Source organism: Psammomys obesus, unplaced genomic scaffold (genome assembly GCF_907164565.1).
Source record: "Psammomys obesus unplaced genomic scaffold, mPsaObe1.curated_primary_1811, whole genome shotgun sequence".
Taxonomy (NCBI): Eukaryota; Metazoa; Chordata; class Mammalia; order Rodentia; family Muridae; genus Psammomys; species Psammomys obesus.
In genome coordinates, this window is record NW_026593286.1 from 34,796,307 (window position 1) to 34,821,131 (window position 24,825).

A 24,825-nucleotide genomic window follows, 5' to 3' on the forward strand; every position below is an offset into this window, starting at 1 on the left:
TCTCACTTCCTGGCCTCTACTGACACTCACTTGAACGTAAACACAGAAATGTAAAAATGTGAAGCCACGACCCACACATGAGTGCAAGCCTGTGGTGTTTGTGGTTCCCGGCCTAGGCTACGTCAGAGCGGACGCTGCTTAGAGGCTCATGTCACAGCCTCACAGTTATACCTTGTAGCTAATGCTTTTCAAACATTAACATGCGTATACACCACTGGAGAAACTTTACTTTTCCAGTACAATTTGGGGAATAGATGCATATGACTTAAGCTCACGGGGGATATATTTACAAACCTGGCTTAAAAACTAGACCTGCTATTTAAATATGTTAAACTTTTGGTGGGAAAGATAACTAGAGTTGGCTTGCTGAGCCTTGAGCTAGTACGAGAGACTTTGGGGTTCCTAAACGACATTTGCATGAAGCCCATATGGCCTTGGTAGCGAGTGTATTCGTGAGATGTGGCCGAGTAGCAGCTGTGAACACAGGCTGCAGTGAGTGGACCACCTGGACAGTGGCTCTGTTGCCCACCGGCTGCTGTGTGACCCTGGGCTGGGAAACTCAGCTCCTCGTGCCTGTTTCTCCTGTGTGACGGGATGTGAGAGTTCCCACCCACTCCGAGTGTAATCATGGCGAGTGAGGAGGGCAGACTCCAGGACATGGACGACACAGCCAGGGTCAGTGGTTCTTCATTCCAGGGACAGCTCCACATTCTCTGAAAACCCTTGCTTTGATCTCTTCCATGAAGCTCTCTGCTTCTGCGGGGATGTGGGTGTGGCTCCGCAGCCTCCCAAGGTTTCCAAGTTGGAACCTTGGCCTCCAGCAAGCGGTGTGGGGAGGGGGGATTTCCAATGGTCTGGGAGGGGCGATTAGGTCAAGGGGGTTCCCCCACCCCCAGGAGTGGATGCATGCTGTCTCACAGTGCTGACACAGGACGGAGCTGTTAGGAAGTTAGGACAGCTACATGCCTGGGCTATTCTGCGGAGGCGGGCCCTCTTTCTACTTCCCCTTGATGGGACCCAGCCCGATGACAGCCTTGTGCTCTGTGGACTTTCCAGATTACCCCCCCCACACACACACACACACTCACACACCTTATAACTTACTTAGCCTGGGGAATCTTGGTTTTAGTAGTCCACAAGTACAGTACCTTAAGCTCCCCTAGAGCAGGATCCTTCACTTGTCGCCGTGGAAACCACAACGTGTGCTGTCAGAAGGGCAGCGTGTCAGTTTACGGCATTACAAGTGCCTCAGCCTGTCTTTGTATGGCAGCTTGTCGGTTCCCAGTTGCATGGCTTTTGGGTAGGTGCGGCCTCAGTTGACAGCTCGAAAGCCTGTGGCGTCCAGGAGACAGTGACCGGTACACGAAGAAGGTATCAGAGAATGGTGGCAGCTATATGGAACCGCATGCAGCAGCTGTGGCCCCAAGAAAAATGTTTCAGGGAGTGGCAGCCCATGCCTATAACCCCGGCATTCAGGAGGCCGGAGGATCTGCAGGTCAAAGGCAGCCTTGACATAGTGAGTTTGAGGTCAGCCTGGGCTTGGGACTACAAGAGAGACTGCTTTAGTCAAAGTTCCCACCCTCATCAACCCAAAAGCAAAAACAAACAAGCAAGCAAGCGAGCGCCAAAAAGATCTACCCCAAAATAAGATATTCCAATTTATATTTTAAAAAAATGCATGATAACCAAACAGCTGTGGGTAAATTTGGGGTTCAGTTTCTGGAGGCCGATGATCTCATAAATACATGCTTGTTGCCTTTGCTGAAATTTGGGCCTAAGGGTTGATCGAAGTGCCATTTCCTGTACCCCTCTCTGGGTTTACCTTAGAAGATCCTCTTTTTATTTTATAACGATCTGTCTGTCATTTTTACGTCACTATCTGAAAAGTCCATACTTAAAAGCCGCCTCACATAACTGAGTCTCCTTTATAGGCTGGGGTGTGAGACCGAGAGGCCACCTTACACACCAGCAACCCATGGTCCCACGAGTGATGCTTCCTTCCGCGCGTCTTCTCCACGTGTTCGTTCCTCAGACAGCTCCAACAGCATCGGTCATTTTGTTCATTGTCTTCTCTGTATGGGACGCTTTCTGGGTGTCCCCTGTGTTTGGAACCCCGTGTGTGCTTTCTCCCTGGCTACCAGCCCCCATTCCAGGCTCACAGCCACTCTCCAGCAGGAAACCAGAGAGACCTCAAGTGCCTCATTTACTGTGGTTGGCCTTACTCTTTTTTCTTTTCTTCGCTTGTCACCTGGTAACTAACTACAAGTGGTTGTGGCAATGGCAAGCTTTTGTTCACCAAAAGAGGCATGTGCCAGCTCCCCATCACTCTGCCTTCAGTGGCTGGCAGGTTCCTATCTTGGCCTCTGATGCTGTGAATATCTAGACCTCGCACCCCTGCAGGAGGTATTTATCTGGCCCCTGGACATGCTTCCTTCCCAGGTTGGCTGATGCCATCCTGATCACTCTGTAACTGAGGCCAGCCTGGCTAGTGCCTACTTCATCTTCTCTCAGGCCCCACCCTCTCTTCCCTTCTTTCCCATCAGCCAGCCAGAAGGGGCCTGTTAGGGAAGGAGTGAAAAGATGGGTTAGTCGGCAGTTGTCGGGAACTAACCACACGCCAGGAACTGTGCCAGGTGCTTTTTGAGCAGCATTTCGCCACACACACCACACAGGAGGAAAGTGTCATGATTCTGTTCATTTGATAGAGAAGTGGTGGCTAAGAGAGGGGGCTAGTAACTTGCCCAAGGTCACTTGGCTCTCAGCGTCAGGTCAGTGTTTGAATCAGAGCCTTTGCTCTCTGGAGTCCGCTAGGATGTACTGCCATCCACAGAGGTGGCAAAAACCTGTTGTGGGCTAAACAGTGCAAACCAAGTCCAGCCAGCCAGAGGAGGCTGCGCCTCGAAAATAAGCCAGCCTAGGGGTGGAGAAAATGAGGAAGTCAGTTTTGCTTAAGAGGCAGGCCTGATGGGAGGAAGAAAGCACCAAGGCAGAGAAGCAGAGGTCCCGAGGGAGGGGCTGGGGCTGTAGGGAGCAGAAGGCAGGGTGGGATTCCGAAGTGAGAAAATGGCCTGTGGTTTCCAAGATGGAGCCAAGCCGAGCTCTCTAAGTGTCCGTGCTCCTTCCACGGTGTGTGGCAGGGCCCTTGATGCTGCTGTGTAAAGGGCTCTCTGAGCACGGCTCTTCAGCAGACAGTGTGCATGAACTGTGGGTCTCACCGTGTGCTGCCTCCAGTGAGCAGCCTGGTACCTCGGGAAAGGGAAAAGCTTCACGCGTTGAGCCTTCCGTGCTGCCTGGGAATTCTAGGACCTCACAGTAACTGCTCTCCTGCCCTTGGCCCTGTGTTGCTGTTGGAGGTGTCTAGCTACCCAGTGCAGCTGGCAGTGTCTGCCACCACGCTTCCAGTGACCCAAGAAATGTAGGAAGTCTCCGCCCCGCCTTGTTGGAACCACAGTAGCTTCTCTCCCTCTGAACTGAATTTCCTGTGAACTGAGGTTCTTGTCCCATGACATGGCCGGGGAGTGGATCTCCCAGACTATCTTTGGGAATCCATACCAGGGAAGTCCCGACACTGTAATCTTGCTCCCTTTTCCTATTCTTTATGAAGCACTTGGATAGAGCTGCTCTCCCCCTGCCCCCATTCTAGTTTCAACCCTCTCAGTTTTTAGGATCAGGGCATCTCTCTTCCCAACTTCCAGCTTGCTCTGGTCTATTCATGAGCATCACTAACTGTGTTTTTTTTTTTTAATATTTTTTTTAATTTTTAAACAATTTTATACATTCACTTGTATCCCAGCTGTAGCCCTCTCCCTCGTTTTCTCCCAATCCCTCCTCCCTCCCTCATCTCCTCTCTGCCCCCTTCAGAGTCCACCGAGAGGGGGTGTCCTCCTCTTCTTCCATCTGGCCCTAGCTTATCAGGTATCTTTAGGATGGCTGCTATGTCCTTATCTGTGGCCTAGCAAGGCTGCTCCTTCCTCAGGGGGGAGGGGAAGCTCATGAGTTCATGTCAGAAACAATTCCTGTCCCCCTTACTAGGGAACTTACTTGGATACTGATCTACCATGGGCTATGTCTAAGCAGGGGTCTAACTGGTTTTCTAATTCCAGGGACAGTTCCATTACCCATGCCTGGAATGTTCTTTACCAGTAGTTTCATTTTAATGGAGTGTCTAATCATTCCATGCATACATTGAGGTTAGCCAGAGACAAACACTTAAAGAAAAAAAAAAAAAAAAACCCTAAGAGTCAGTATCCCTGTTTGACAAATCACTGAGTTCCCAAGAGTGAGGTTTGGGGTCATTTTTGGGGTCTCATTAGCGCTACTCTTTGGGTATTATTATTGTAGGTGAGGTGTCACAGAAAACAGACTTCCACAGCAGGCAGCCCTCATAGAGGGAGTGCAGGTGGGCACTGAACAGCAGCTGAACTTCCTGTTTCCACTTCCTGTCTCATAAAACCTACTTTTCTCACTCATTGGATTTAACTTCGAATGTGGTTCTAGCTGAGAGCAACAGAATGGACAGGAAAGCATTGAAACAAGGCCAACTCCCACCCGTGATGGGATGAAGGCTGATCTGTTTAGTCAAGTGTAGGGGATGTACAGGAAGCAGAGGAAAACATGGCACCTACTTATCTACACCTTGAAGACTTTCAGTTCTGTCTTACCACAGAGAGCTGCAGACCCACCCTCAGAGACAGATCTTTTCCCTTTGGGGTCATAGGGTAGAAACTCTAAGATATCAGATCATTACGCCTCTTTATTCTATAAGAGATGTGTTGAACAGGCACCATGTAGCAGGTGCTGGGCCGTCTTGATACAGAGATGCCTAACTAGACTCTGCCTGCCCTCTGTCCACAGCTTAGGTCATGTGACACCCATCCCAGCAGCTTATGGCGTGACCAAGGTGCAGTGTGGTAGAACAACCAGAGAGGTCGCAGAGGAAAGGACACTAGGCTGAGTGTGGGAAGACTTCTTCCAAGTGACCACAGACCTCAAGTCAAGGACTCCGCACTCGGTGGTTTTAGATCTGGCACCTCACCCTTGCCAGATGCTCCTGCTGTTTCTCCAGTGCTCTGCTTGGTGTCTCAGAGCATCACATTTCTTCATTCCCATCTGACTGAAATTTGAACAGTCTTGAATTGGGCAGGGAAGACAGCAGAAGGAGTTTTAGAGGTACAATGGCATAGGCCAAAGGTTATAACACATGTTATCCCATTGGCGTTCAGAGAGTAAAACCTAAACATCTGGTCTCTCATAGGGTATTAACAGAAGCCATGTTAAAGTGCTTAAAATAAAAGTATATGATTTGGGGATGAAGCTGGGGCATGATCCAGGATTAACATTAAAGAATATAGAAGCTGGGCCTGGTGGCACAGGCCAGTGATCCCAGCTACTTGGGAGGGGAGGCTGAGTCAGAAAGATTAGAAGTTCAAGGCCCACCTAGACTACAGAGTGGGTTCAAGGCCAGTCTAAGCAACTTAGTTGTTAGAGGCTGTTTCAGAATAAAAAGTACAATGTGGGCTGAGAGCTAGGTGTGGATGCCTCTTCATCCTACCACTCGTGAGGCAGGTTTGGGAAGATTGGGTGTTGAAGGCCAGCCTTGGTTACACAGCAAGTTCAAAGCCAGCCTGGGCTGCCTGAGATCTGATCTCACCTCCAACACAGAAGTGAGTGGGGCCTGAGCGGGGCTGGAGATGTAGCTGAGTGGTAGAACGCTTTACTGAGCATGTATGAAGGCAGTACTGAGCAAAGACCTCAGGAAAAGCTTAGGGGGTTAGAAAAAAGCCACATAGCAGAATATTCTGTGAGATAAGGCCCTTTATCTTGCTAATGGTGATGGGGTTTTCCGGTGATTTCAAGACTGAGTGTGACTGGGACTGACAGGTAGGGAGGACAGTGTGTCTTCCCAAGCCACGAGGCTTTGGGAAGGTGTGAGCCTACAAATTTCTCTATGACTGGACTGAAGATACCTGATAAACCAGGGTCAGATGGAAGGGGAGGAGGACCTCCCCTATCAGTGGACTTGGAAAGGGGCAGGGAGGAGATGAGGGAGGGAGGAGATGAGGGAGGGAGGGTGGGGTTGGGAGGGAATGAAGGAGTGGGATACAGCTGGGATACAAAGTTAATAAACTGTAACTAATATTAAAATAAATAAATAAATAAATAAATAAAAGAAGGAAGGAAGAGGAGAGCTGACTTGCTAGAGAGAAAGAGGTCCTTGCCAGCTCACAGTGCAGTCAGTCAGATTGCCAGGCAGCACACCGAGACCTCAAGCAAGCAAGAGGTGATGAACAGGACCCTCATCTCATCACACCATGTATCCTTTTATGTCTATTAGTTTATAACTCACTGGGGAAAATTCAGTTAACTTAATATGTAGATGGCTTTCAGAAGTGCATATGTATGCAAAGCAGGCCACATTGATGTGAAAATTATGACTATGTAAGTTCAATAGAGAGAGCATAACGCTAGCAGTAAACCCGTCATTGAAAGAAGCAGCCAGTGTTTGTACTATGTATCTACGCTACGGAACGCCACATCTGTGTCTTCTCTGGTGTTGAGAACAAGGGTATTTGAGGTGTCTGTAGGGAATGACCTTGTTCTTGCCTTCTCTTTGCTCTCAGAAACTAGATTATCATGTGAGGCTCCCAAGGGCTTAGTCCATGTGAGAAAATAATGGCCTTGAACTGCTGGACTTCGTAAAGCTGGGTTAGAGGAACATTTCATCTCAAGTCCAGTTCTATGAGGTCACATTGGTGTTCCTGAGCGAGCCTCTGGGGCTCATTCTCAAGAAGTCGGGGTCTATGGGAGAACACCCTGGGGGTGGGAAGTGTCTCCCTCGGATGTGGCACCTCTGAGAAGAGCTGCGCTGTGACTCTGTGACTGTGCTCTCTCAGTTCTCACAGCACCTGTGATTCAGGCTTGGGAGGCTACTGTTTTGCAATCATCACTCCTCAGCATAAGGCAATGTATGGGATTCACTTGGTGCGTTTGGCTTTCTGGGTCATTGGCTTAGGTTATAAAGGCCAACTGTGAATGCTTCCCTGTTTGGTGACGCAGAAAGTGGCTCTGGGTTATCTGTTATGAGGACCTTCATAGGTCCTGTGGATTTGCTTCTAAGTACTAAGGAGGACATTTTAATTTTAATTTTTATAATATAAGGGTCTCACTCGGCAGATATCTGCCAGTATCAGAAAGCATTGGCAAGGCTTGGGACTCCCAAGGAAGAAAGAGCTACCATATTAAAACTCCCAGGACAGGGCCTGAGCTGAGCTTGGATCCTAAACATACATGAAAGTCACCTGTAGTAGCACAAATATCTGAAGTCCTAGTGTGCCCCATGGCTCAGGGGAGGCAGCACAGATTGCCTGCCTTAGTCAGCAGGGGAGAGACCCTGAGCCAGGCAAGGAGGAAAGGCGAGGGCTGGCACCTGAAGGTTGTGTTCTGACCTCCATGTGTACACATTCACTCACACACACACACACACACACACACACACACACACACACACACACTTAAAGACAAACCCCAGAACATCTCCACATCCCCACGTGTCCGGGCTTTATCCAGACCTGCCTCTGCTGCCATCGAGTGAGAGAGAAGGCCTGGTTCAGGACGAACATTTTCTGAACAGGCAATGTGCCTTGACAGGTAGGTATTTGAAGGAGTTCTGAGAGGAAGAACCTGATATGGGCTCCAGGAGATCGAGGAAATTTTAGGGTCTAGGTCAAGAGCAGTGGTTCTCAACCCGTGGGCTGGTGCCGCTTTCGAAGCTGCATACCAGATACCCTGCATGTCAGGCATTTACATCGCCTTTCATAACAGTAGCAAAATTACACTTATGAAGTAGCAATAAAATAATTTTATGGGTCGGGGTCACCACAACATGATGGCCTGTATGAAAGGGTTGCAGCATTGGGAAGGTTGGGGACCACTGAGCTAGAGTCTGAGAAGGGCTTCAGTTACCTGTTGGTTGAGGTAGGACAGTGCATAACAGAATACAGGATACAACCAGTAGGTTGACTACTTCACAGGGAGGGGTGAGCAGGGCAGGTGCTGATATTGGCTGACTTTGGCTTTGATGACATATAGCCGAATATAGATTTATTTTTTTAACCAGCAAAATAATTTCTGCAGAAGATATACCTTAACTCCTTGTTCTCCTCTAGAGTCACCAGAGGAACTGAAAAAAAAAAAATCAAGCCATGAAGACAGAGTAGTAATAGCACAGCTAATTTTTAAAATTAATTAATCAATTAATTAATTAACTTTATATCCCAATCATAGCCCCCTCCCCTCCTCTCCTCCTGTTCCCCCTCCCTCCTTCCCCCCTCTTATCTCTCAGAAAAGGGGAGCCCCCCCTCATCAGGACTGAGTGAGTCTTCTTCCCCCGTGGCCTGGTGAGGCAGCCCCACCAGGTGGGAGTGATCAAAAAGCAGGCAACAAAGTTCATGTCAGAGTCAGCCCCTCTTCCCTGACTAGAGTACCCCCATGAAGCCTGAGCTGTCCATCGGCTTCATCTGTGTGTAGGGGGCCTAGGTCAAGTCTGTGCATGGTCCTTGGTTGGTGCTTCAGTCCTGCAAAGCCCCTCTGGGTTTTGGTTAGTTGACTCTATTGGTCTTGTAGAGCCTCTGTCACCTCCAGGTCCTTTTATTCCCCTCCACACCCCCCCCCATTCCACAAGACTCCCTGAGCTCCACCCAATGTTTGGCTGTGAGTCTCAGCATCTGTTTCCATCAGCTTCTGGGTGGAGCCTCTCAGAGAACAGCTCTGCTAGGCTCCTGTCTGCCAGCATAGCAGAATATCATTAATAGTGTCAGGGGTTGCCTCTCCCATGGGCTGGGGCTCAGGTTGGGCCTGGCATTGGTTGGACATTCCCTCAGTCTCTGCCCTATCTTTATCCCTGCACATCTTGTAGGTAGGGTAAATGTTGGGTCGAAGTTTTTGTGGGTGGGTTGATGTTACCCCTCCTTCCATTAGGAGTCCCGTCTAGTTAGAGGGTGTCCTCTTCAGTCTCCATGAGCCCTGCTACTAGGGGTGTTGGTGTTAGTTTTTTAAACTATTATTTATGTTTCTTATATCTTTTTCTCCCTACTCTTCCCCAGTCCCTTCCAACACCCCAACAACGGGTAGGAGAGAGGGTGTGGATCTTTTAGCTGCTTCCTGCTGATCAGGGTCATCGGATTCCTTGGAGCCAGTCCAAACCTTGTTTCAGGAGATCTCCAACTTCTTGTCTCACAACAGCAACCAGGAGCAGCAAGGGGGAAGCAGGAGCAATGCCGTTCTTTTTGCTCCACACTCTCTTGCGCTCTGGTATTTATTCTCTCCAGAGTCTTCAGATTCAAACTATCTGCAGCTAGCAAAGAGCTCCTCTCAGAGCCTGCAGGAGGCAAATAGTCTGTTGCTGTGGACCATCTGAATCTATCCCACACCTGGGACCAAAACAAAAACATGTTTCCGTCCACAACATTTTCCACCTTTCTGTTTTAAAATTTAAAAAAGGCTCTTCTTTTAATATAAACGAAACTTACTGTTGCTTTCATAAAAGGAGATAATCAAGGAACCAAACCCTTTTGGATTAATAATTTCTTTTGTAACCTGATGACTTTCAGCTGCTCTTGTTAGGATCAACTCCTACTTTTTGCTGTTGAGCCTTGAGCTAGGCTTCCAATGGCCAGAAGTTACCCAGATGTTCTTGCAGAGAACCCAGAGCTGCCAGAAACGGCTCATTCACTTCTCTGGCAGAACCTATTGTATTTCTGAGTTAACACACCAGGCATTTTAAGCTCTGAGGCAGCATTGATCATTTCACTATCTATAGCTTATGGTGGCTACTGGGAAAGCTAATGCTGTTAATCTTGTAACCAGAGGCCGCTCTTCTGGCAGCTCAGTTTGCTCAGGATTAACCTAGTTTCTTGAAACAGGCTTTTTGCCTTTAACCTTTTTGGCCTGTACAGCTCTCTGCTCCTCCTGGCTCCCCAGCCTGCCCAGTGGCTGTGGGAACTTGACCCTGAAAGTGCGCTGGGCAAGCAGGGCTGGGTGGCGATTGTGGGGAATTCTGGCTCTTAGTTACCAGGTATTTTCCCTTATCAATGATGCTTTTGCTTTTCAAAAATTTTGCTACCTGCAAATTTTCTAGTTGCTTTGCCAACTCTGCAATGAAACAAAACCAGAGAATCCCCTTTGGGGGTAAGGTGGGAATAAAACCAGCGGTAGCAGCCACAGTAGATTTTATGCTCATATCCTTATATTCTCTCTGTATCCTAATATATCCTGTATGGCATTTCTCATTATTTTAAGCCCAACGTCTGGGCACCATTTGTTGGTGTACCTTAAAAAAACCCTCTTATTTACGTTTCTTATATCTTTCTATCTACTCTACCCAGTCCCTCCTAACACTGTAACACCAGGAAGGAGAGAGAAAAGTGTTAGTGGGAGAGGGAGTGAAGTTCTTTCTGTGCTGCTTCGTGCTGGTCAGGGTCATCGGGTTCCTTGGAGCCAGTACGATTCTTTCAGGAGACCTCCAACTTCTTGTTTCATAACAGTAACCAGAAGCAGCCTTGTTCCTACTCCGATGTCCACTCTCTGGGCTCTGGTATTTATTCTCTCTCCAGAGTCTTCAGAGTTAAACTATCTGCAGCTGGCAAAGAGCTCCTCTCAGAGCCTGCAGGAAGCAAATAGTCTGCGGCTGTGGACCATCTGAATATGTCCCACATCCCACACCTGGGACCAAAACAAAACATGTTTATATCCACAACTAGAGTCACCCCTATATCCTCCCAGAAGCCTACTTTGTCTTAGGTCTCCAGCTTGTCATAGAGAAGTCTCTGTTGAACGTTTCTCTTCTCCCTGCAAGCCTCTGTCTTCCTGCTCTCTCCAGGTCTCGTCTTCACTGTGGTCCTTTGCCTGCCTTGTTCCCTCTATTCAACTCTCTTCCACTGTCTATTCTATTTCTTCTTCTGAGTGAGATTTAAGCATCCTCCCGTGGGTCCTCTTTGTTATTTATCTTATTTGGGACTGTGAATTGTAGTGTGTTTATCCTGACTATATGGCTAAAATTTGCTTATAACTAAGTACATACTATGTGTGTCTTTCTGGATTTGGGTTACCTCACTCAGGATGATCTTTTCTAGTTTCCATCCATTTGCATTCAAATTTCATGATTTCTTTGTTTTTAATAGCTGAGTAGTATTCAATTGTGTAAATGTACCACAGTTTCTTTATCCATTCTTTGGTTGAGGGACATCTGGGTTGTTTCCAGTTTCTGGCTGTTGTGAATAAAGCTGCTATGAGCAGAGCTGAGCAAGTGTCCTTGTATGGTGGAGTGTCTTTTGGGTAATACCCAGGAGTGGTACAGCTGGGTCTTGAGGTAGAACTATTCCCAGTTTTCTGAGAAAGCACCAGATTGATTTCCAAAGTGGTTGTACTAGTTTACATTCCCACCAGCAATGGAGAAGCATTCTCCTTTTTCCACATCCTCATCAACATGTGCTGTCACTTGAGTTTTTGATCACAGCCATTCTGATAGGTATAAGATGGAATCTCAGAGTCATTTTGATTTGCATTTCCCTGATGACTAAGGACATTGAGCATTTCTTTAAGTGCTTCTCCACTGTTCAGTATTTCTCTGTTGAGAATTCTCTGTTTAGATCTATACTCCATTTTTAAATTGGATATTTTGTTTGTTAGTGTTTAATTTTTTATGTTCTTTATATAGTTTTGGATATTAACACTTTGTCTCATGTAGGATTGGTGAGGATTATTTTTTCCAATCTGTAGACTGTTGTTTTGTTCTGTTGACAGTGTCCTTTGCCTTACAAAAACTTTTCAGTTTCAAGAGGTCCTGTTTATTAATTGTTGGTCTTAAAGCCTGAGTTATTGGTGTTCTGTTCAGGAAGTTGTCTCCTGTGCCAATGAGTTCAAGGCTCTTCTTCACTTTCTCCTGTAGCAGATTTAGTGTGTCTGGTTTTCTGCTGAGGTCTTTGATCCTCTTGAACTTGAGTTTTGTGCAGGGTAATAAATATAGATTTATTTTCATTTTTCTACATGTAGACATCCAGTTAGAGCAGCACCATTTGTTGAACATGCTGTCTTTTTTTCCATTGTATGGTTTTGGTTCCTTTGTCAAAAAATCAAGTGTCCATAAGTGTGTGGCTTTATTTTGGGTCTTCAATTCAATTCCATTGATTAAAAAGTCTATTTATATGCCAGTACCATGCAGTTTTTATTACGATTGCTCTATAGTATAGTTTGAAGTCAGGGGTGGAGATACCTCAAGAAGTTCTTTTATTATATAGGATTGTTTTGGCTATTCTGGGTTTTTTGTTTTTCCATATATGAAGTTTAGCATTATTCTTTAAAGGTCTGTAAAGAATTATGTTGGTATTTTGATGGGAATTGCACTGAATCTGTAGATTGCTTTTGGTTAGATGGCCATCTTTTCTATGTTAATCCTACTGCTCTATGAGTATGGAAGATCTTTCCATCTTTTGATATCTTTTTCAATTTCTTTCTTCAGAGACTTGAAGTCAAACAGGTGTTTGACTTGCTTGGTTAGAGTTACACCAAGATACTTTATATTATTCCTGACTATTGTGAAAAGGGTAGTTGCCCTAATTTCTTTTTCAGCTCATTTGTCATTTGTATACAGGAGGGAATACTGATTTTTTTTTAAATTAATCTTCTATCCAGTCGATTTGCTGAAGTTGCTTATTAGCTATAGGCATTCTCTGGGGCCACTCATGTATACTATCATATCATCTTTGAATAGTGATACTTAACAGGATACTTGCAAACTGAATTCAAGGGCACATCAAAAATATCATCCACCATGATCAAGTAGGATTCACCCCAGGCATGCAGGGGTGGTTCAATATATGAAAATCCATCAATGTGACCCACCATATATAAACAAACTGAAAGAAAAAAACCAAAACAAAACACATGATCATCTCATTAGATGCCCCAAAAGCATTCGACAAAATCTAACACCTCTTCATGTTAAAAGTCTTGGAAAGATCAGGGATACAAGACACATACCTAAATACAATAAAAGTAATATACAGCAAACCTATAGCCAACATCAAATTAAATGGGGGGAAACTTAAAGCAAGCCCACTGAAATCAGGGACAAGACAAGGCTGCCCACTCTCTCCATATCCTAGCCAGAGCAAAAAGACAGTTAACTAATGGAGATCAAGGCCATAGAAATTGGAAAAGCAAAGCTAATTTTTATCAGACATCCAAATTGTGTCTGCATGGGAAACAATCTTATTTTTATTTTGTAGAAGAGGAAATCAAACCTTAAAGAAATTGATGTATTTGTCCAAAATACATGAGTGAGCTCATGAGTGGCAGACGAGTGACTCAGTGAGAGTCAAGGGCAGTCTGAGTTCTAGACTCCTTATTTTTCTAACGGGAGTGTGCACGCACATGCGCCTGAGGATCCCAGTGGCCCCTGATAGGAAGGTTTTGAGTGGCTCAAAGGCCTCCAAAGTGCTTCGAAGGGAGAGGAAGCACGCTGTCCTCAGAGAAGGTTCTTACAGTGGTTAACACTTTCATAGTGTTCTCAGAGAATCTAATGAGTGCAGGGCCAGAAAATCCAGGACCACTAAATACTGGCTTTGTGACTCGCCAGCCTTCATTCCTGCCCTGGAAACTGCGAGTAATAATACATCCTGGGTTGCTTTCCTTTAGCCACTGAGGGCCTCTCTTTCTCTCTCTTGCTGCATGGGGTGGGTGGGGGCTTCCCTTAGAGGGGAATGATGGGAGGGGCTGTGTGGGTGGGGCTGGGAGGAGAAGAGGCTGTGATCAGGCTATAAAGTGATTAAATACATAAATTAATGCAGGAAAAAAGAATCAGCTGCAACACGGTATAGTGGTTTGGTAGCTTTCTGGTGCATTAGGTAAATTACAGTTTCATCATCACTGATCACAGATGTAATGCTTTGTTTATTTACAAAGAAATACATTTACAAGTCAAAAGTTTAAAACCTACTGTAAGATAATGAAGGCTTTGGACAGGAAATAAAGCCTGTGCTCTGCTATTTCTCTGTAATTGCTTAAAACCAGCTTAGCTGAGCAGTCCAGTCTTTGTTTATTGATAGCAAAGTCTTTCATTACTTACAAAAGGGATTTTATCTTCCTGGTTCTAAACAGCAATTGTTGAAATACAGTCAGAAGAAAACAGGCAGAGAACAGCCATAAAAGAGGTAATTACTCAAGCTAACATCTTGGTATGCTGCAGTGATTTGATGCCTTTGGTCCAGCCAACTGCATCGGTGAATTTTACTATCAGTATTACATATAAACTCTGTCTCTAAAATATCTACCTGGAGGGTGAAAAGAAGAAAACAAAACAAAACAAACCTTGTTAAAGTACTAATCAGTCTAGTTAAAATGGTTTTCTATGAGCCACAACAACCCATAAAGTCTTACAGTTTTTAATTTATTCAGAGAGAGGGTACGGGAGAGAGCCCCCCCCCTCCCCCGGTAGCTAAGGGTTGCTGCTGTGTCTAGAGTGGATGGAGCTGAGGGTTGTCTTTCCCTTTGTGTCGTGTCTCTCACTCTCGGGCACTTTCTAACTCGACGCTAGCGGCTCTCTTTGCTGACGGCAGAGTTTAACTGAACGTTAAAGTGGGAAGTCCATTGCCTGGAACGAGAGAGTGAGGTTTCTTCAGTCTGTCTGATGGCAGGGCCTCCGTCTTGCCCTGTCTTCAGGATTATGCACAGTGCTTGGCTTGAGGCGGGCCTTCAGTAAATTTATGGATTGAATGGAAGAGCACACTCCACAATATGGCAACATCACAGTGTGCCCATCTGTTGTTGATGGATATAAGGATTACTTCCATATATATATATATATTATATATATGATATATGGATTGCGTCTGTATTGTAGTAAGGCTGTGGAGCATGCCTGTGCAGGTCTCTCTGTGGACATAAACTTTTCTTTCTCTTGGGGAAATCCTAAGAGTGAGTACCTAGATTGTATGATCCATATATATTTAACCCTTTAAGAAACAGTAAAACTGTTTTCAAGTGGTTGTATTTGTTTCCATCCCCACCAGCAATATGTGGATGGCTGGGTGCCTCTACGTCATGTGATACCATCACATGATATTATTAGCCCTTTAATGTTAGTAATCTTAGTAAATATTTAACATGCTTTTAATCTCTAAGAATGAACAATGTTGAACGTTGTTTCATTGTTATTTACTCTCTGTATCTTGTTTGATGACATATGTTCAGGTCTTCAGCCTAATTTTAATAATCATTAAGTTCTTCTTTAAAGGTCTGGTAGAATTCTGTTTCAATCTACCTGGTCCCAGGCTTTGCTTTGGATTTAAGACTCACTTGATGAGATGAGAAACACATGTTCTAAAACTGCTAAGGTGGCTAAGAGCCCGAGACTTAGGACATGGGCCCTAGGAACCCACTACTATCATTGACCTAAGGGAACAGAGCGATGAAATGACACCTAATGGCATATTGCTATACCCATGGATCAGTGCCTTGCTCAACCCCCATCCTTGTCACATGATAATTAACACAGAGACCCGCCACTGGACAGTTGCAGAGAGTGAGAGCTCTTAGACCTAAATGGAATGCCTTCACTGGAGACACCATTACTGTTTAAGTCACATTGGTTGTTATAGATCTGTTTAAGATATTATACAGCTGATATTCTCTTGATTTAATTCTGGTAGGTCATGTGTGTTTAGGAACTTATCAGTTTCTTCTAGATTTTCCAGATTTTTTGGACACAGGTTTCCCTTATGATTCTCTGGATTTTCACTGACATCTCTTGTAATGTTCTTCTTTTTTTTAATGCAGTGTTTTTAGTCCACACATCTTCATTACACAACGTATTGGGACTGATAAGTCTAACACCCCCTTTTATCTCAAAGTTTAATAGCCTGGGTCTTGTTGCTGTCTTTGGTTATTTCTGCTAGGAGATTGCTGACTCTGTATCATTTCAAGAGCTGCTTCTTTATTTAACTGAGTCTTTATATTGCCCTTTTAGTCTCCAGTCCATTAATTTTTACCCTGATTTGGGGTTTGACCCAGCCTTTTTTCTCTCTAAGGCCTCAAAGCAAATTATTAAATAATTTACTTACATCTCTGTGATGTAAGCGCTTATAACTGTAAACTTTCCTCTTAAAGTCGCTGTGACCGCGCCCTCACAGTTGTGATAAGTTTTCATTTGATTGTAGAAAATTTTAATTTTCTCCCTCTTCAATGTACTGGTTGTTCAGCAGCGGTTCCTCAGTATTCATGTGTTGACTTACAGTTTTATCCCGCTTGATCTGATCAGCTACAGAAATTGATTTATTTTGTATTCGCTAAGACTTGCTCTGTCTCTTAGAATGTAATCTGTTTTGGAGAAGACTCCATGGGATGCTCAGAAGAACGCGCATTCCACAGCTGTTCAGTGGGATCTCGATCCGTTTGATTTGTGGGGCTGACAAACTATGTTCGGGATGTATTTGGCAATACCTGATAAATGGAATGCGTGTATGCCTCTGTACCTAGTGCTTCTCCTCTTTGGGGTCTCCCCTGGAGAATGCCTCACAGAGGGACGCGTGTGAAGATAAACGCTGCAGCACCATTTACAGGGTGGAGAACTGAGGTCTCTGTGGTTTTCTGGAAGGTTTGCTTTGCTGAGCTGAGCTGTGGCATTTTATCTCTGAAGGCATTTTTCAAAGCAGGCTTCTGAAGCAGACATAGGTAAATGTCACCACGTTTGAGTTTGCTGGTGGGCATATGTTGGTCTGTTACATAAATACCCCTCAGTATTTAGGAGGAGTTCCATCTGAAAGTAAACAGAAATTCTGAAAAGAAACTTGACAGTTGTTTCCTTTCCTTCCTTTCCTTTTTTTTCCAGTTCCTTCCCAAGACATAGCTTCCTTATCATTTTGTGCCCTTTTTAAAAATGTAAGTCTACGTCTGTCGTCTTCACATGATTTGAAATCTCTCCAAGGTACCTATTACATGTTCAGAGTTTCTCCAGGCATCTGTTTGTCTCAAGCAGGCTCTGTTAAGCCGGTTGGACCCAAAGTGTCAGGTGTTCTCCAGCATTTTTGATTTTAGTGAGAGATAGGATTAAAGAGGCAATTCAGCTTTTATATTTCATGGGCGTGTTTTCCTAATATCGCTCCACTGTGCACATTGACATGCAAACTAGTCATATCTAGGGAAGAGTGCTTGCTTTTTGTATACCAGATACTTAGAATGCAAAAAAGCTCGTGCGCTTTCAGCTGAGGATTCCAAAACAAGCGGTTCTTCATCTGTAAGATAGAGGCTTGGGGTACCCCTCCTCCTGCCTCTCTACACAGTGTTTTCAACTGCCAGAATGGCCTTGCCGAATCAAAGTCAGTCTGAAAGTCAGTCTGTGTGCTCATGCTTCATTTCCCCCCCCCCCCGCCCCGTCTGCCCCAGTTCTTTCTTCTGCTTCTTCTGTGGTAAACAGACGACTCGGGAACTTCCTCTTCAGGCAGTCTTTGGCTTATCACACACAGGCTCAGACCCCAGCTGGCCCTCTGTGGCTCTGGCTATTCATAGAAGAGAGGGCTCATCTGCTTCCCTTCTGGAGGAACTGGGGCCTTTCTCATCCCATGTGTCTGAACCCATACGCAAAGGGCTGTCTGGCATCGGTGCTGATGGGTAATGGAAAAGGATCTTCCTCTTTGTGGTACCATGTTCAGGAGCCAAGTCCAGAGGCTGTTAAGTTACTCTTTCCCTAGGATTCATGGCTATTGTGAAGGTCTGAGGGATGGGCGTTCACTTTGTCATGGTGAAGCCGCTTTGACAAGAGACGAAAATGAGCAGAGTGCTCAGCTCAGCCACTCTGTCCAAATGCTACTCTGTCCCTGGCCTGGTCCCACTTTTCCAGACTCCAAAACCCCTTCCTCCTATGTACTATGTCCTAGGTTTTGGGGTTGATCAAGGTTCTCAGATAAACTGGGGCCAGTAGAGAATACAGGGGCCATGGGTGAGAGGTGCTTATTTTTTTCATGTCTTTTGAGACTTCCTATCCGGACTTGTTCATAATAGGAGGGTGTGGGGAGGATTCCCAATGACGTTTGATAATGTCCCCCAGCCTTTGGCATCGTGGCTGTCACTGTCACTCTGCTGTTATCCCCTGTTCTAACGCCCTGCATTAGGAAAATGGGGGCTAGATTACAAGTTTCTCTAGTGTGAAAGGACTGGATTAATTTGTAGTCCTAATGTCGTCTACAGCTTGTGGCAGTTAATAGACAGTTTCTAAGCAGGTGGTGACGTTCAGAGACTGTGGCTGACTTATAAAACACGCCATAAGGTCACTACTTATTTTTCCTTCCCTCTAATATGCTTTTTTCCCCCTTCTGTAGTTTCAGTATTCTTAGACAAAAATTGTAGATAATTTGCGACATAATCGTACTGTTTCCCATAATTCTTCATTTATCTATATTTATTCATTTTTTTCTTAATCATACAGCTTTGCTGTTTTCCAAGGCTGGTCTTGACTTCGGGGTTAAAATGGTCCTCTGCCTCCCACGTATCAGTGCCACAGCTGTGGACTGCCACGCCTGGCTTCCGCATTTGGCTCTTCTGAAGACAGGGCTTTTTCTTACCTTAGACTTTGTCTTTTGTGTCTTAGGTTTACACATTATGCCTAATTTCTGTCTGGTTTCCTTGTCACCTTAAGTTCTTGCTGGCTTTGTCTGCCATCTCTTGCTTGTGGTGAATTATTTCTATAAAGGTTTTCTGTCTTAGGCTTACAAGTTCATCTCCAGGGGAGATTTCATCTGCGGTGTCCCAGATTGCCTGGGCAGAGGACATAGCTCTCCGGCAAGGTTTTGGTTTTAGCAACACAGGGATACCATTGCTCTATAACTAACTTTTAAACCTATTTTCAGTGTAAAGTTTCTGTATTGCATAGGTATTATAAATTCAAAATCCTAAATCACAGAGGGGGAAGTCTGGGGGATACAGATATCTAGTGGAGAGGTTGACCTCTTCACTAGTTGCCCAGGACAAGGTACCCCACCCCGACACCTGCCTGTGTAAATATTTGATTTTTCTTCAAACTAAACTTTCACTTCAAAGGCCAGTCCTTCTGTGAGGGTCTCAGCCCAACTCCGAGCTCCATCTCCCACACTCAGGCCTGGCTTTGAAGGTCCTGGTGCATCAACATGTTAGCTCCTTCCTCTTCCAGCCCTGCTTCCCAAGCTACTTCCCACTTCTGCCCTCTCTATTCAGTTTCTTACAAGCTCCATGTTTACAGTGCCTTCTGCATGCTCATCACATTTACCGCCTTGGTAAATTTTGGGGGTTTGGGGAGGGCTCTAGAGGAAAACTATCCTGGTTAGTTTTTATTGTCTACTCAACACAGCCTACTTCATCTGGGAAGAGAACAACTGAAGATTTGCTTCAATCAGATTGTCCTGTGGCCATGCCTATGACAGAGCTCTTAGTGTTTTGGGAGGGCCAAGCCCACCGTGGGCAGCGCCATCCTTGGGTAGGTATATCTGGATTGTATAAGAAAGTTAGCTGAAGCTGGACAGTATTGGCACACACCTTTAATCTAGCACTCAGGAGGCAAAGGCAGTGAGTTCAAGGCCAGCCTGGTCTACAGAGCAAGTTCCAGGACAGCCAGGACTACACAGAGAAACCCTGTCTCAACCCCCCCCCACACACACTAAAAGAGTGAAAGCCAGCTGAACACGAGACAGTAAATAACATTTCTTCATGGCTTCTGCTTGAGTTCCTGCCCTGCCCACCCTCAGTGATGGATTGTAACCTGGAAGTATAAACCAAATAAATCACCTTCTCCTCCAAGTTGCTAGCGGTAGTGGTGTTTACCATAGCAACAGAAAGTAAACTAGAACAAAAGGATGTTAAACTGCCAAGGGAAATTCTAAGATGATGTCCTTGCTTTCACTTTTATTAAGAAAAATATTTCAGATTTGGATCATGACACATAATTCTTCAGCATCAATTTTCTGTGTTGGGCAAATCCTATAACCGGTGCAGGGCTTGGATTCTTTCTCTTTTAAATGACAATAATACAATTTGAGAACAAAGTTGTGTGTCTCCCATGGTAGGGAGGTTTTACAATAAAGCACTTTGGAAAAGGTAAAATGAAAGTGTGGTGTAGTTACCAAATGGGCTTGCCTCTTCCAAACACTTGAGGGTAGCGTTAGCCCAGAACTCATCTCTGGTAGCACCATTACTGCTGTCTCCTTTCCACCATCTATCCTTGTCTCCCATCACTGCATCTCTGGCACCATTGGTTTGGCTTGTGACAAGGTGATATGACCTTTGAATTTTAGCTTGTTGAGCACAAAGATACCATGATTCTGTCATTCAGCCTTGGTTCATGGTCCTTGTCTATTGCTCATTCCCTGTGGGAGAGCAGGTGTGAGCAACCGTGGTCAGCAATGAAGATGTACTGTTTTTGGCTGCTTTGGTGAACAGGTCTCCATTGCAGTTCCATGTCACTGAAGTGGGGGAGTGTCATTTGGAGTGGTTTTTATGCAAGCTACAGGAAACCTTTGAATGCATATTAATAGCAATACTTGGACCCATATTAAGAATTTTTACAATATGATCTCATACAACATAGCTTCTTACTATTATTGGAACCTTTAGTTTGAGCAAGTGGTGTCTTGTAAGGAACTACAGCTTCAGCAAACCCAACCATATAATGATAGAACAACCAAATTTGCAAGGCAGGGAGAGATGCCAGAATTTATTTCCTTTTCATTTGAGTCCAAGCTCTCAAACTGAGCATTAACTTTGCTTCAGGTCAAATGAAGTCATAATTTGAGCAAGGATTATCATTGTTTAAATCACTTGGGCAAGGTTGAATTTGTTCAGCCAAGTCCTGGGTCTAATTCAGTTCATCAAAGAGCACACAATTGTATAACGTTTGCTTAATTTAAGCAGGTATAGCGAGGATTTTGAGAAGGCAGGAGGTTAAGATAACAAATGTTTGTAGGGGATGGGGAAATCAATGGAAGAAAGAAAATATTTGTGTCTTAAATGGTTTTGTAGTCTACTGCCTATAAGAATATACTTGGGTCTTATATGTAAATTTTGTATGTATATATGTATGTAAATTTTCAAGCAACTCACCATTGTTTTCAAAGCTAGGATAATTCAGGGTTCACTATAGTTATATAATCGACTCAGATTTCCAATTGTTTTTTTAGTTGCAAACTGTTCTTTGCTATCAGCAGTGTTGCCTGCACATACATGCATGGCATGAGTTTCCATCTAATTTAAGCTCCTCTCTTTGTTCACTTAATGTCAGTCCATAAAACCACTCACTAGGTCTTCCAACAACTAAAGTGGTTTGAAGATCAGGCCCTGTCATGTCCCCTGTCTGTCGTCGGTTTCAGACATGAAATGCACAAAGCAACAGTCTAAAAGAAACAGAGGGAAAGAGAGGACCTGGACTGTGAGAAAAAAATCTTGGGAGACTATTATCCTTGGGATAGTAAAAGGTTGTTAGGTCAATTGTATAATCAAGTGGTAACAGGAGTGACAGAATCAACAATGGATCCCAGGAATCTCAAGTGGAAGAGACCCTGCTTGAGGACTGGCTCATTTGGAGCTGACCCTGGGTGTCTGAAATGCTGCCAGCGCAAGGATAAGGAGGAATAAGAGCTGTTATTTACTTTCAGGAAATTTCGACCTTGGAGGGTTGTATCATGTATTTTTCATCTATTTTACTGTGGTTCTTTCTACCTTTACCTCCCTTCCAACCCTTTTCTACCCTAATCCCTTTTAACACCCCAACACTGGTAGGAGAGAAAGAAGGTTAGCGGGGAGAGGAGGGTGGAGTTCTCTTTAGCTACTTTTTGCTGGTTAGGGTTGTTGGGTTCCTTGGGGCAAGTCCAATCTTCATTTCAGGGTATCTCCAACTTCTCCAATGGCAACAGCAGCAACCGGGAGCAGCAGGGGCGCTCAGCAACCACCTTCTTCCTTCAAGCTTCCTGCCCTTCTCTGGGCTCCGGTGTATATTCCCTCTCCAGAGTCTTCAGAATTAAACTATCTGCAGCTGCTGGCAAAAATCACTACCCTCTCAGAGCCTGCATGAGGCAAATAGTCTGTTGCTGTGGACAGTCTGAAGCAGCCCCATTTCCCACACCTGGGATTAATATAAAAACATGTTTATTTGTTTGTTTATCATGTATACAGTATTTTGCCTGCATGTACGCGTGCATGCAAGAAGAGGGCACCAGATCTCATTATAGATGGCTTCGAGTCACCATGAGGTTTCTGGGAATTGAACTCAGGACCATCTGGAAGAGTAGCCAGTGCTCTTAACCTCTGAGCCATCTCTCCAGCCCCCATAACTGAGTTTTTAAAGACGCCAAAACGTCCACTACAGAGGGGTTTTAAAGTTCATTGCCCAAATTAATATACCTGATTCTCATTTTAGCACGCACATTTTAAAAATAATGTAGCTTTATTTTTAAAGCTGGCGTGATGCAGCCCTATAGTTTCTATGGTCATGTAAGTGGCTGAGCTTCTGCCCCATGCCATTATTCATAGTCACAGACTGAGCCAGTTTTCTTGTGTACAGACAGTGATAGCAGAGCTGCCTTAGCTTTCACCTCAAGCAACAATGTCCTCAGAAGGCCTTGCCACTGCGAAGGCTACTGTTGCACCATGGGATACCTTGCCATACTGGTCAACATTGTGCACAGGTCCTACAACTGAGTAGACCATTGTGCTTCTCTCCCTCTGCAGTAATCTGTGTCTTGTGTCCTAAGCATGCAATGTCTTTAGCAAGAGGGGCTTAGCTTGATCCTTTGAGAGGACTCCAAGGGCAGTGGCAAAAGTTTAGACTGTTCTGGGGAGTCATTTGTAATATCTGACCAGCCACTAGAAAAGTGGTTGCTCATGGGTTTTTGTTAAAGTCGCCTGTATAGGTTGGCCTCCAAGCCTTCTTCTACAAGTGTGAACCTCAGAGTGAGGGAGGCATCTTAATACCCAGCTTCCTCTGACTGATGTTGAAATTGTTCATTTTAGGATTCTGAGAAACGAACTCCGCTTCACGTGGCTGCCTTCCTGGGAGATGCAGAGATCATTGAACTCCTGATTTTGTCAGGTAAATAACTACTGTATTCAAAAACCAATTGCTCGTGGAAGCTTGAACGACCAATTTACTAGATTGGTAATTACAATGAATGAAACAGAATTTCTTTGCTTTGTTCATCAAAGTTTTATTTGACCAGCAACTTGACTGTACAAGAAATACAATAAAAGAAATTGTTGTTTGGCAATGATTCTTGAATAAAATATTTTTATATTGCTTTGAAAGTCTGACTCCTGTCTATCTTGTCAGATTTGGCATTATAGACAAATTCAGTACATTTGGATATCTTGATTTTTTTTTAATTGTGAGAAAAGAAAACTGTCTAAAGTCTACGTGAACACACACACATATATCCTATATGAGTTTATATGCTCTGTGTAGCACAGTGTATATAATAAGGGCATATATTTATGTATATTTAAAATTGCAAAAATAATACGCAACTATAACTACAATAAAAGTGAGAAAACAGACATAAGTGAGCCATGTCAGTTTCTAAATAGAGGTTTCTCTAAGTAGACAGGGGCGGTGTTGCGATATCCTCATGAAAAGACATAAAAGGGGTTACTACAACTCTATCAGGTATTTCACATTTTTAAAAACTAGGTGCAAATAAGTGAATCATGTCACGTCTAATCCTTATATCTTCTGGTCTATGAGATTCTCTTTTTCACTCCTCTGTACTTTTCACATTTCATCAGATTTAAAGATGTGAATGTTTTCATTTCTAAACTCTTCTATGTTAAGTACAGCTCACCAAACAGGTTTCCAAAACCATTACGTGTTTTTTTTTTTTTTTTTTTTTTTATTTGATTGCTTGCTAGGCAAATGCCTAGGATAAACCCGAGCACCACACGCGTGCCTTGCTGCGGACTGTATGCAGCCTCTCAGCTTTTCCTTCTCCTGGTTTTTGTTTGGAGGGATTAAAATATGGAGGAAATGCCGTTGTCAACGAACTAGGCTAGGCCAGTGTGAAGGAGTTGCCTTTGTCTGCAGCAGTAAGGGGGGGAATGTTGACGTCCCAAAGTACACAATGCATGAGAGCAGGTGTGCAACACGCCTGAAATGCACCGTGGCAAAGACAGAACGCTGCCGTGCTGCAAGGAAAGCTCCTGGTATTCTCGGGTTTGTGGTGTCCCCATTCTTTGGGTAGCTCTACCCAGGAATTGGGTATGATGTATGTGAAAACAAGAGTGTTTGTGCTCCGGCACGCTTAGAGTTTTCTGGACATTTCTTGTTCTCTGAAGAGCAGATCTTCCGTTTGACAACCCGGGGGTGTTCTGGGCCGTGTTCCAAACAAGCACCCATTGTGAGCTGTTGGCACAGACCACGGCCAAGAGCCAGTGCAGCCCTGGATGCTTACCCTCGCAGCCGAAACTTGGCCTATGGGAAATTGTTGACAGAATCAATGTGTAAAACAAAGACGTGTGTGACAAAACACCTAACGACCCCAAGCAATAATGTCACTACCACCAAGACATCATTCACTCCCTTGTCTGAAAGTCTAAAGTCCAGAAATGTTCCAAGTGCTGACATGATGCCACAAGAGGGAAATTCTACCCCTGACCTGATGGTGACAGGCCATTGCCAAGATGCAGATACACTAAAATATGTCTAAGGTATATAACGAAGAATTGAACCTCATGTAGGCCTTGGTCAAACAAACCAAAATTCTCCCCTCCAAATTAAAACTCTGCAAACTTTTGGCTCAGGCAGTTTGGATGAAGGATGTTCAG

The 24,825-nt window shown here is 44.6% G+C and overlaps 1 protein-coding gene across 2 annotated transcripts in view; it reads left to right on the plus strand.

Moving 5' to 3' along the window:
* The window catches only part of Ankrd44 (ankyrin repeat domain 44), a 267,140-nt gene that overhangs the window by 109,983 nt on the left and 132,332 nt on the right, over positions 1 to 24,825 (plus strand). For both annotated transcript variants that reach the window (XM_055616616.1, XM_055616615.1), the window contains exon 3: positions 23,023 to 23,101. In XM_055616616.1, coding sequence (XP_055472591.1) covers positions 23,023 to 23,101 — 79 coding nt within the window. The remainder of the gene's footprint in view (positions 1 to 23,022; positions 23,102 to 24,825) is intronic.